Genomic DNA, 13,151 nt, shown 5'->3' with positions numbered 1-13,151 from the left:
CACCCGTCGGTCATATCAACAGAGGGTTCCCAACCCAACTGAACGGCATATCGAGTATTCCTGGAGCTTGGAGACGAGTGGCAGAGAAATATTCATTTTCAGAAAGCAAAGCTCTCTTTGGCTTGCAGAATCATGTAACCGGTAAGACCAAACCCAGCCCAGCTCTTGGAGCGACTCAGCCACGATCTGGCCCCGAGTTGCCCGCATCTGACAGAAGAGGTTTCCGTCGCTGACTGCCCGGACTCCCGGCGTTGCCGCTGGCTTTCAGACACAAACTGGCTATTACTATTTCTACGACGCTGTACTCGGTACTGTATCTCATTTTCGTCAATCTGAAGGCTCATCTGCTTGTCATTGGCATACTGGGGCAGGTGTAACAGCCAGCGCCGTTCTTTACTCCACTTCCGGGCGGTCCCATTTTATGACAAGGTCTTGTCGCCAGTCATCTCGATTCCTGCGACTCGACGTTCTTCAACTTCGCTTTCTCCCAGCGGCCATCTATCCTCCCCTCAGTAATCGGTCCCTGAGAGTCGGACGAGCACATCAAAAATGCCTCTCGGAATCCACAATCCGCTTCCCTCGTCTCTGTCAAGTGAGTACCGCTTTCTCCAGGTTTCCCCGCAGTGTCCCGAGACGGGCAGGCTGAACGTGTGAACTGACCGTTAATCTTACTCTCCTTCCGAAAGGCGAATGCAAGAAAGCTGGGAAGATCCTTGCATCGTTCGTTGATCCGCGACAAGCATTTGGGCCTGACAAGGTCATCCCGCCTGAGATTTTGGCCGGCGCTAAGGTACGAAGAGGGACACCGCCGAGACCAAGTATAGCAATATCGCTGACTATTTGTTTCATAGGGTCTTGCCATTCTTACCGTCCTTAAAGCGGGCTTCCTGGGCTCTGCTCGTTTTGGTTCCGGTGTTGTCGTCGCCAGATTGCCTGATGGATCATGGTCTGCGCCGTCCGCGATCGCAACCGCTGGTGCTGGATTCGGAGGCCAAATCGGGTTTGAATTGACGGACTTTGTCTTCATACTCAACGATGCTGCCGCCGTGCGGACGTTTTCCCAGGTGGGAACTTTGACTCTTGGTGGTAACGTTTCGATCGCTGCTGGACCAGTTGGTCGAAATGCAGAGGCTGCTGGTGCCGCAAGCACCAAGGGCGTCGCAGCTGTTTTCTCATACTCCAAGACAAAGGGTCTCTTTGCTGGTGTCAGCTTAGAAGGGAGCATGCTGGTCGAGCGTAAGGACGCCAATGAAAAGATGTACAACAGCCGAGTGTCTGCCCGCCAACTCCTCAGCGGCACTATTCCACCACCGGCCAGCGCCGAGCCCCTTCTACGTGTGCTGAACTCCCGTGCCTTTTACGGGGTTCGTACAAACGGCGACTCCATGTACAACGATATCCCGGTATACGATGACCGTCATGACGATGTGGTTTGGGAGGGCCGCCGAGGAGATGCCTTCGGAGAAGGCGTCCGACGCGACCGCACAGGAACGACGGGATACAACGAGCCCTCAGATGAGTACGAGTACCGCGATAGGCCGCGCCGTGCCACCACCTGGGCTGATGATGTATACGACCGACCCTCTGGAGGGTTAAGCCGGTCTTCCACCGCTCGTTACAGCAATACTGCCCGCAACGATGCGTTTGACAGCTACAACCGCCCCCGAAGCAACACCTACGATGATGACTATGTTTACTCCGACCGAAAGCCCAGCCGCCCGACAGCGCCAAAGCCTGTTTTTGGCCAGCGTACTGGGCAAACTGCTCCGCTGCGCGACGACCAAGCCATTGCACTCTACACATTCGATGCCGATCAGGATGGTGACTTGGGATTCAAGAAGGGCGATGTGATCACAATCGTCAAGCGCACCGAAAAGAAAGAAGACTGGTGGACAGGGCGAATCGGTGACCGCGAGGGCATATTCCCTGCGTAAGCCTCCATCTTCACAGAACCCTGACGCTGCTTGCTAACGAGCAATTAGGAACTATGTCGATGCAGCTTAGACATTTGGCCAAGATGTTGGCCCATGCGGAACGAAATTCATGACCTAAGATCACCCTATCCCTTCCTCTATTCCTACTATCTCTATCGAATCGAGTGTATTTCAGTCATATTGGAACCTTGGCAACCTCGAAAGTATTACCCTTATGTTTCGCTCCGCGATTCTCTTTCAGCTTTTTCGCGTAAGCGTCGGAGTTAGGGGGTGGCTTTACCAACACGTTTGGAGGGAAGAGCACTCGACACTGTGTCTCTGGCACTGAGCCCCAACCTGAGTCCCTCGTCTTTATCCTGAATCCTCTTTGCTTCAAGTTGTCTATACCTTTCGCGTCTGTTTATCGTTATCGTCATTATATCCAGCATATAGTCCGCGCAAGCTTATCTCTAGAAACGAAATTGATTTAGCTGTTAGTAGATAAGCGTCATCAGCTATCAGACGCATCATTGCGTCAGCTCTTATTCACCTCGTGCGCGGTCAAGCTTGGCTACTTACCAGTGGGACCCTTGATACTGACACTACCCTATGGACTTGAAACATACGGAGTACTTTTCTGCAAGGGATGGTGAAATCTATGAGGAGTTACTCTCCAAGTTGCTTTGACTCTTCAATTGAATCATGTCGGGTTCAAATGTAGGAGAAAGGCGGGGATGATAGGCTAGGTCTCGCGGCGTTAACGGCGTTTATATATTCCAGGGTGTTTTAACTACTTAACAGCCTTTCAGAAGACAACATCTAATCAAGAAATGACACAGTGCTTTAATTATCCAAATCCGCCAATTCGATATAGAATTCCAAGTTGACGACTGCCGCCGAGCAGCTGAAGAAATGCATCTGGAACAAGTCAGCTGGCCCATCCAATTACTCTGATGATTGTCGGCTGGGAAGCACGCCGCTCCAATGATGGTCATAAATCAAGGGGCACGGGGACCAAGAAATGCCCCGAGAACAGAGGGAGGCTGGGGCTTTAACACTTGATGCGCGCGAAGCGAAACAGTGCGGCATTCCAGTACCCCGTGTTCTCCAAGATTGTGGTTCAACTATGCGCGATCTGTATCGGCTCTCATACTTCAGGCAGGCGACCAAGTTTTCAGCTCTTTAGCGAGCGGGATGACCAGGTTGAAATGACGAGATTCTTAGAAGCTTGGTATATGATTTCATTGCTCAAGTCTCGAGTTGAATGGCGAACATGCAGAGTAGAAAGGCTTGAGACTTGAAGATCAACTGACTTCTCGATTAATGTTTAGTATATCCACTCTATAGTACATACGTGGATAACGAGTATCTCAGAAGCCACCAAGGCTCGTATGTTTGGATCGATCCTGTGCATGATCGGCTCACAAAGGACTCGAGCTCCTGATATTCAGAAAGCATGACCTCATTCACGAATGATTCTTGTCCTGCTGGAAGACCCTTGGCAACTTGTCTAAGCCTCAGTACGGGGAAATCCATGCTGATCCACCGCGATCGCCATCCGAGACGAAGACAGCGTACAAAGCTGTTTCATCTTATCCTGAGTTTTCGACTGCTTCAGCCGCTCTTTGTCACGAGTAGAAGTGTAACAGCGCATGGAACGGGGCCTGAAGGAACTTTGCAGCAGAAGCTGAAGAAGCAGGTCGTACAAACAACTGGAGTGCCCAGAAGCATGTACTCAGTAGAATCATAGAATGAGGAGGATTCTGTCGATCGCTCCCTCTCGACTCCAGTCCTGGCCTTGCATCGTCCAAAAGTCAAAACCTTACGTCTATTGAGAATGACCGTTGAGCCAGGCGATATTGATTAAGAGCAAATAATAACCTGGAAACGACGACTTCCTCGAAGCGTGCCTCGCTGCCTCCCGCCTAGACCGGCGGGCCAACCACAACGACAACCAACAGCCGTCCTGCTATTTCCGTCCCCCATCTTTGATCCGTTCTTTGCTTCCACCACCGTGGACGGACAACCTCTCCCTCTCCCTCCTTTGGCCTCAGTATTGTTCCCGCCATCCGCCCCTCCACCTCGTCGCCTTCCTCTTCGTTCCCTCCTCGTCCTCTGCCTCCTCGATTCTCAACCGCCTCGCCCCCTTCTACAACGGTCTTCGGTCGCCGGATGATCAGCCCTCCCCGTCGACCTCTCTTTCCTCCATCACCTGGTGGCCGTGCCCTCTCTCCTATCCGCTGCCCCTCCCGCGTCCATGATTCCATGACCACCAGCTATTTTCGCTGTCTTTCGCCCGTGGTGGTACTTTGACCTCCTCTCCACCAGGCATCAATCCCTCCGCCTTTTCGCCCACAGCCGATCTCCGGTCGAAACTGGCAAGATTACCGGATAATCTGGACACATGCAGGTATGTTACTGCACTTATTGCTCGTGTTCCATGTTGGGAAGTTCCGGTTGGGTTCTCGAGACACTTTCAGCCAGCAAATTCCCTTGAAACAATATTCTTGTCATCTCATATTGTTGATCTACAAAGAAATATACCCCTCAGTCAAGGGATGGAGCGCGAAACCCCACGTTTGGGGGACACAACCCGTATAGGCGAGCAGCTGCTGACCATGGTCGCGTTCTCAATTCTAGGCATCAGCGACTCCCCCGGAGGCTGGCGGAGGATACTCGACGCGAAGAGGTCATGTTCCTCAGTTGTCGATTAGTGACCCGAGCCACCATGTAACGGAGGCCATCGGGCACATGTACGAAGATGACTACGACAAGAGAGATTCCAGGCGTCTCAGCTATATATCGTCCCCGTTGAGCGAAGCCATATCGATCGTCCCGCAAAATCGGCCCGCCGCCGAAGCCTCCTCCTCACAAACGCTGCAGGTGCAGAGTAATGAAGCAGATGGCGGCTATCGATATGCCAATGGCCAATCCCGCCCTTCTGCCGTGAGGGGCAAGTCTTCAGATGGTGGACCGACGTCGCCGACCACACCAGGATCGACTGATACCGCCACAACGTCCTTTCCATTGAATGACATCGATTACGAGTCAGATCCAGCAGCCGTTGCTCAGGAACTCAGCAACCTGGCCGCCATCCGGCGGATGTCGATGGATGTTACTGCCACCGGCGATCCCGATCTACCGAGCGTGAACTTCCCCGTCCCATCGATAGCACCCTCGCCGTCTGCCGACGAGAACGACACTTCACGATTATTTTGGGTCCCCGCTCGTTTACACCCGGAGCTGGCTCCGAAGGAGTTCAAATCGTTTCTCGAGAGTAAAGCTGAGCACATCAAGCGCAGGTCGGGTGACTTTTCCTCATTGAGTCCCGAACGCCACGGGTCAGATAGCTCACTTCGTCGAAAACGATCTATGCTCTCAAAGCAGATCGACAGTGGGCAAGGTTACAAGGATGGTGCGGAGCGGCTTGAACGGAAACGATCGCAGAACCGGAACCCTCAGGGTCCGAACCTGCACGAAATAGAAAGCTTGGTGAGCGATTCGCAAAACCGGGCTCCAAGTGCGTCCTCTTTGTTGGAAACCGTTCAATCGCTTGGGATCTCAAACGATGATGATCGACCGATCTTACCTCCTGCACCACCCGGCCATAGCCTTCGACGAGCTACACGAACTCAATATCGCAAGGCGGGTAGCTTAAAAAAGGGCGAACGACCGTCATTTGCTAGGAGAACGGGCCGAAACTCTGATTCGAAGGATGCCCTGGACTCAATAGTCGGATCCGGCAGTCAACCGATATTGGGTTTGACCAGAGTCTCAACTGACCCCACTCCCAGCGTAACCCGCGCTCAAGCCTTGGCTCGATCGCAGGGCTCTTCGAACGACTCGACACTGGAAGACTCCCAACAGACTATGGAAGCATCGCATAGTCAGCCCTTGAAGGACTCTGGGAATCGAGTGAACGCCCCGCAGCAGCCACGCCAGTGGAATGCGCGCGCCGATTCGAACGGACAATCGACACCAGTTGCTCAACATCACGAACAGAAGATACCAGAGATTGTCGAAACACCTCCACAAGAGGCCCGTTCGACGCCTTCTACCCCAAGCTCGCAGTCTAGCCATATTCCAACCCGTGTATCAAGCAATGATTCTTCCCAACAGCCGAAACGTCCTTCGCCCACTCGTGCGCATGGCAAGGACTCTACACCCACACTTAATGAATTTGCCAACAATCCGCAGTTAATCAAGGGGAACACTACTCGGACTGACAGTCTTTCGTTCATCCCTACCGCAGCCGAAGACCGAAAATCGGAGTCGAAGAAGAGCAAAGATAAGAAGGATTCTGAGGGTGGCCGCAAGTCAAGTTGGCATTGGTTTCTTGGATCTGAGGACAAGGACAAAGAAAAAGAGAAGAAGAAGGATAGCGATTCGAAAAAGATCAAAACGAAGATTACGGACAAAGTGCACGACGCCACGCATGCGTCTACAGCTTCCAACGAGCCCAGCCAACGGCGCGAGAGCGCCGTCTTTGATCGCCTTGACCCGAAACTCGAAGAGGAACGCAAAAAGGACAATGCGCGACGATCTTCGGGAGAGACCAAGAAGGAGAAGGAATCTGGTCTGTTCTCCTCGATCTTTGGTGGCGGAAGGAAAAAGAACAGCGAACATCACCATAAGAAGAGCTTGTCTCGGACATTGTCCCCAGAACCTCCGGTCCGGGAGCTTCGAGCCGATGTCGATTATCCCTGGACTCGATTCTCGATTTTGGAAGAACGCGCCATCTACAGAATGGCTCATATCAAGCTTGCAAATCCTCGGCGCGCTCTGTACTCTCAAGTACTACTCAGCAACTTCATGTACTCGTATCTGGCAAAGGTTCAGCAGATGCATCCGCATATGATGCTCGCCACGTCAGCGTCACAAAGACAGCAGAAGAGCAGAGAACAGTCGGAAGAGTACCTGCAGTACCAACGGTACCAAGAGGTAGGCAAACCATTTTCTATCTTTGTTCGTTTCGATTACTGACTGATATATAGTCCCAGGATCAGCAATATGCTGATAGTGCCTACGATGATCCTCAGATGTATGATTATGGCGATGATCAACAAAACCACTACCAACAAAACTCGCGAGGAAGCAAACACGGCTACGACAACGGTAACTCATATGGCTCCGGACACTATAACTACGGGCATATGTCGTTTGGGGACGATGTGCAACTAGATGACGATGACGATGATATGTGGTGACAGAGATGAGGATCTGTTCTCCCTTCTGCTACTGATACTTTTCCCGCAGCGCGCAAATACCCCTTTTGTCCTATCAGACTCTGTACACTGATTCCTTCTTTTCTTATATCCGATTCTGCTCATTTTGCCCGCTTCCGTGGCCTGCTGCACCGGGTGACCAAAAGGGCCGGAGTGGGCTGCGTGGTGCTTATACTGTTCTGTGTCTCTATATAGCGCTTCGTCCGATATTCCATATCGAAGGACAAGGTGGCGCACAACTTTGACCTGCTACTTTGGTTTGATTTGCTCGCATAGCGTCTGGGGTTCTCTTCATTTGGTTTCTCTTACCTGTTTCAATGTGTTTCAATGTGTTTCATACATTTTTATCGTTTCCGAATGTGCCACGGATCGACGGCTGACGACCAATATCGTTCATAAACTTTCATTGCTTATTTCTCTCTGTCGGGACAGCGCTATGTTGAAGACAAAAGGTTTCTTCTGGAATGGCAGCTATATGGGCGCTGTATAATAGTAGACTGGATCACTAATTACAGTTATTTTGGCCTTTACCACCTCCACCTAGAGTAGTATTGAATCTAGTGAATCTAGATGTGGCTGAGGCTGTGATATCACGTGACTGAAACCATCGTCATGGACCGGGGTGTTGATCGCCGACCCCAGACGGAGTGTCCTCACTCCTGAATCACAGACCACATCAAACGCCCGTACTCGGACTTTCCAAGATTACAGAGCTAACCGCTATATTGCTCAAAACGCCTCCTCTCCCAAGCGAAAGAAACCCTCCCTCTGAACCACTCCGGTGCCCGTCCGGCGAAAGACAAAATGGCCGACTACGAGCGCGAACAGTACGTGGCCGCTCTCCTTCCCCTCAAAACTATGCCTTTCGGACTGCTATTCGGGATAAAAGAGATGATATGGGTTGATATAATTATTGGAAACGGGGGCTAATAAGTGCATCGCACCCTGCGCAGGCAAAATAACGAACTCCTCAACTCCCTCTCCAGCAAAGTCTCCGCGCTGAAACACGTCACAATTGATATTTATGATAATGCGCGGGATCAGGATTCGTTGGATCACTCGGTACGCCCACAGCACTCTTTCTCCCTTTCCGCAGCCTACGCCTACCCGGACTTGCCATGATTCGACTCTACCTAACCCGAACATACTCTATCCCACCCAGATCGACCTCTCTTCACATAAACTAATCCATGCTACATATGACAGAACCAAGTCTTCTCCTCCCTTTCAACAAACCTCAAAGGCAGCGCGAACCGACTTACGCGCATGGCGAGACAAGGCGATACTGTTGCTGTGCTGAAGGTTGCGGGAATTGTCATTGGCGCTGGGGTTTTGATTTGGCTTATTCTTGGGTGGATTTTCTAGACGGTGTTTTATGCTCTGAAAGGAGGAGGGGTAGGGGTGGAATAGTGGGATTTGGTGGTGCTGGGGGGTGGAAATGTGTATATGGTAGGTATGGATGAGGCGATATGATGAGTGATGGTCGGGATGTTCTTAAAGGGAGAACACAGAAGGAGGAATCTAGACATGCATGCATTGCAAGGCGTCGTCTCGCGGGCGAGATTGATTCTGCTGCTAGTATTGTGCTTTGATGTCGTGAGCCTTATGTCAATCATGGTCAGCTCAGCGGATCCATGTCGGGCAAGATGCGATTGGTTCTAGATAGATGCGGACATGTGTCGGGTTGACCTGGACTACAAGGGTTCTAGAACCCTGTCTCGATCAAGATAGGGAGGGCATGAACCGTCGTGGACCTTTCGGTGGAATCTGGATGCTAGGTTCGGTGTATCTTTTTTTTTCCTCTCGGCCAATTGTTTTATACTATAATTCTTTCTTGTGTTAATGTTAGAGCAAGCGAGATCGGCTTTTTTCGAGTGTGTTCTGCTCTTCTATGCCAGATGTTAGAACGAGGGTTCGGGGTCTTCATTTATTATGAGAAGATGGTCCTTGGAAAGCCTGAAGGGCTAAGACCCAGGCCGGACCTATCACCTGGAGATGGAAGTATATATCGAATATCGACTGTGACTAGGCATTCTCAGATGCTACTTACTATACGGAGTACTGCCTACATGTTAGCGTCCTGTATCCTGCGTGGAACACAACAGGACATCGGATCGGGACCCAGTACTCCCATTCGTTCAAACAAAGAAGTCAGAACACGGGCTGCATTCGGAACCGGCAGTGGGAAATCCTGCGGCAACTGCCTGAATATCGGTTCGCGTGCATCGGCAGAGGGTTAAATTTGTGGCTTGAGATGGCAGAGGTACGAGGCGAGATGCCCGGTGCACGGGCTGCGGAATACAGCAACCTAAAGTACCCTGTCACGCCATTGCCGGTGCTCCTGGGCTCAATCAAGACAAAGCGCTTCGGAGATACAGTATCGGTGTTTCAGGCTGGGGCCCTCAAGTGCAGGCGGGGATTTGTGTGGCATATGATTTGGTGAACGTTGATGATGCTTTGCCTTGATATGCACTGAGCTGAGGTAGTTCACCGTGTAGCTAGCTCGAGTACCCTAAAAGGCAGTCGGAGCCACGATAAGGCGATGTTGATAAATGAAAGGACTCGGGAGGAATCCCGATCTGATAGGGTCTTGCATATATGGCCGGGTAAATTGCGGACGGAAATTTCCGAGCAAGATAAAAGTGGATTTGTTCTGGGCCCATGTGTGACAGACTCTGATACCGATTGGCAAGGATGTCAAATAAAATATCTTCAAGGAAGCGCACGCCGCAACCTGACCGCTAGAACGGAAGAGCCATTACCCCTATCGAGGAGCCGGTGACTAGCAAGACGGGAGAAAATCTTGAACGCTAGGCAGGCGAGGGACCCGGATGGAAATAACGTGCTTTGAAAAACCTGCCCGCTGTGGGAACTAACGGTAGAAACCGCCGTCTCGGCAACGATCAGGGAGAGATGTTGCGATAAGCGCACGCAAGTGCAGCTGTGCAGGTGGAATCCGCCGCGCTATCTTTCAGGCTTTCTCTGCTTGACTCTGAGCGATTTGACGCGGCTCTCGCGTTCCTATCAAGTTATCGGGAGCTGAAACCTGGAACTCACTTGCGATCGACCAACAGGAACGCTTCTCGAGCTCACGATGGCTTCGTCTCGGGCGGGCCCTACCGTTCTAGTCCGAATGGGGACACCGTGGCTGCAGATGTTTCCTGTCGTCGACTCGGCATGCCGAGTGTAATGCTGAGGCCAGGGGCCGGCAATCCGTCCGTGGATCTAGACTTTTGTCCTGCGGACCACTCTTATCCGTGGTGGAACACGAGCTGCAGTGCTTGTTGAACGTTGGCGGTGGATGGTGCAATGCAATCTTGCCTCTTGTCACCCATTGCGACGCGCTGCGTATGGTACCTTTTCACTTCGTAGTCTGGCTAAGCGACCGTCACAGAAGGCTTGACACAGGAGCGTGGCTGCGTGGGAGGATTTGTGTCTGATATCCCACGGGTTCCACCCTGAACGACAGCATGAGGTCCCTTGAGCTGCGGCCCACAATAAAGACTTTGCTCTGGCTGGCGGACGAGTGATAACGCGCGTTGCGGATTTTTCCGACGATAATCGCTGGGTGGCCCTGCACATCATCAACCATGGAAAGAACGCGTTCTGGAAGATTTGAGTCATGATTGCGCGTTGCCAAACGCACCTAAATTTAGCCGGAGACTTTTATAGACAGACCTGTGGTGTCTCAATCGCCATGTTGGTCCATGGTTAAACCAGTTCCATTTGCTGGTCGTCCCCTCATGATATCATCCCTTGCGTCAGGATGGCGGCTTTGTGCTGCCGCGAAGCTGGAGTCCGACTGTGCTTCTGAGAATCGGCGTCATTGTTACCTCGACAACAAGGTTGTTTGCTGGGCCGCTTGATGGCCGAGGATCCGCGGGTTGATGTGTTGGGAATAGGTTGTTGATGAAGCTGGATGGGCGGGTTGGGCCGGTTCCGGAGAAGGTGACTTGCTCCGATCTATCACATGTTGCCCTCCGAAAGATCCCGCTCAACTGGATGCTTTGCTTGGTTAAGTGGTTTTATGTACAAAGTTAGTATACTCAGAGGCATGGGACATGATCCCCCTGTAGTTCGCATTATTCGAGCCATCGGATAACTGGACCATTCGACATGATCCGGCATCCGGATTCCGTGGCTGATGTCCCCTCGCCTCTAACCTTATCAGGGATATATATTCATGGCCTCGAACTGCATGATAGCCACTTGCGTAACGCGGACATGCATTAACTGTCGATCAACCGCGTCGCAGGAAGAATAATCCCGACCCCTACACCGAGGATTGACATTCGAACATGTCCAGACCGTCAGATGACTACATATCCTTGTCAATTACTACTATATGTTCCCCTTTGCCTCGGCCCATGGATGTTAAGTTCATGACGCTGGTTTCTATAATTTCCTCTTCAAGTCTGCGTAAACACAATCTTGTGTCATGCTCCAGGCGCGCCCGTACAACATGGTGGCTAAATATTATTATATGTCAGCCATTGACAATTGCAAGATGCGCTCACCGAGTACACGTATAATCTCCATGCCCCACTCAGCCCTCGTCTTCAGAATCCTCCCCTGCAGAATTGCAGAAGCTGAGCTTAGCCTGCATCAGCTGGGGTTGTTTCATGCGAAGACGTAATAGTATGCGTACCCTATTCATGCACAATTATTTCGTGATACAGTCCGAGATCCGGATGCCCTAGGTATCAGGCCACTTATTCCTTCTAGGACTAGGTGAGTAATGCGTGTGTAGTAAGATGATGAATCAGGCAATAACATTAGTACCATATCATTGTGGTATAGCTGCAGGTGTCAGGAAATAAGCCACGAATGAAACGGTGGATATTTCTTTTCCCAGTGAGATCTTCCAGCTGACAGCTGCGGCCGCGTCTTAATTTCTTAGTACTAAGTTATCAGCATGGAGAGGAATACGGGGTTGTGTAACATGACTGGAGCGACTGCCTTGCATATGCAGATGATGTTCCTTCGAGCACATGCTGATGGCAGCTCAAAGCATGGTTTGCGCCCATATTCTTGACGGTACGAGGTGTCAATGCTCGGGCTGATCCGACGTTTATGCTGGCATCGGGGCACCGCGCGGGACGGTGATCCCGAGGCAGTTTGAGGGAATGAAGAGCAAAAGTACGACGCTGTAATCATCTCGGAAGGAGAAACAGACAGCGCATCAGGCGCAGCATCATCACGATATCAAGCCATCCAGGGCCCTCTGCACTCTCCTTGACTTGTGATAAGCCCGCGAGGCGGCTGTGGGTGCCATAGTCCCGTAAGGCCAGCCGATCTGAGAGGAAAAGTGGACGACGATAAAGCCGGACGATCCCAGCCCGGGAAAATAATATCCAGCTCTAAATTGATAGCCAAATAATTCGGATTTCGCAATCCTTTACCTAAATACTGCCCATCGCCTGCCTTGATTTTCGCTTTCTCCCCTTAATTGAATTTGGCTCCTCCTTACACTAGACTTTGACCCCTCCTCGAGTTCTTACCCCGTCGGTATGTATCTTCCCGACCCCCCGTACTATATCAGCACTGGCTCTTACTGTGCTCTGCCACCTTCGCTTTGGGGCGCTGTCACTCTCGGGCCGCGCTTTGCGCTGTCTCACTACAGTATATATGAGCTGGGCGCCGGCTGATGATTCCTCGTCCAGGCACAGTGTTTTGTTATCTTTACCTCTGCGCTTAGTCAACAGAATTGCACCATTTCCGGACCCGCCAGAAAATCCTCAGTTGACACCAATCGCCACATCCAGCGGCGATAAAGCCCAAAAATCCAGTGACGGAAACGGCTCAGGCTGTTTTGAACCTTCCCCACTTTACTTACATATTGGTGGGACCCGAAGATCGGTGCTCAGTGCCCTATCTTGTGTCATACTTTTTTTCCCTTTTTTTTTTTTTTTTTTTTTTTTTTGGCATGCTCGTGAAGTCATGATATTCTTATTGAATGGTACTACGGCATTGTTGAGTTTCTGCTGCTATCCACAATATCAACAACTTAAAA

The 13,151-nt window shown here is 51.3% G+C and overlaps 3 protein-coding genes across 3 annotated transcripts; all 3 read left to right on the top strand.

Annotated features, from left to right (window-relative positions):
• The first annotated feature begins 52 nt into the window (after positions 1–52).
• BJX68DRAFT_231745 (SYLF and SH3 domain-containing protein) lies at positions 53–2,730 on the top strand. The gene is made up of 4 exons (XM_071039388.1): positions 53–592; positions 687–790; positions 852–1,930; positions 1,983–2,730. Exons 1-4 carry the CDS (start codon positions 550–552, stop codon positions 2,002–2,004), a joined length of 1,248 nt encoding a protein of 415 aa, XP_070901868.1. The 5' UTR covers positions 53–549; the 3' UTR covers positions 2,005–2,730.
• A 1,127-nt stretch (positions 2,731–3,857) lies between these two features.
• Positions 3,858–7,663, top strand: BJX68DRAFT_231738 (putative telomere silencing protein Zds1). Its single transcript, XM_071039387.1, has 3 exons — positions 3,858–4,323; positions 4,554–6,854; positions 6,908–7,663. Exons 1-3 carry the CDS (start codon positions 4,318–4,320, stop codon positions 7,118–7,120), a joined length of 2,520 nt encoding a protein of 839 aa, XP_070901867.1. The 5' UTR covers positions 3,858–4,317; the 3' UTR covers positions 7,121–7,663.
• Positions 7,664–7,942: 279 nt separating this feature from the next.
• Positions 7,943–8,503, top strand: BJX68DRAFT_264353 (SNARE domain- containing protein; the record flags this gene model as incomplete). The annotated part of the gene is made up of 3 exons (XM_071044944.1): positions 7,943–7,965; positions 8,092–8,200; positions 8,345–8,503. The coding sequence occupies 3 exons, from the start codon at positions 7,943–7,945 to the stop codon at positions 8,501–8,503; spliced, it is 291 nt and encodes a 96-aa protein (XP_070901866.1).
• Between the last annotated feature and the right edge of the window lie 4,648 nt (positions 8,504–13,151).

The sequence above is a fragment of the Aspergillus pseudodeflectus genome (assembly GCF_044049435.1).
Source record: "Aspergillus pseudodeflectus strain CBS 756.74 chromosome Unknown BJX68scaffold_10, whole genome shotgun sequence".
NCBI lineage: Eukaryota > Fungi > Ascomycota > Eurotiomycetes > Eurotiales > Aspergillaceae > Aspergillus > Aspergillus pseudodeflectus.
The sequence above is the reverse complement of the archived record's forward strand: the minus strand, read 5'-3'. Positions and strand labels throughout refer to the sequence as shown.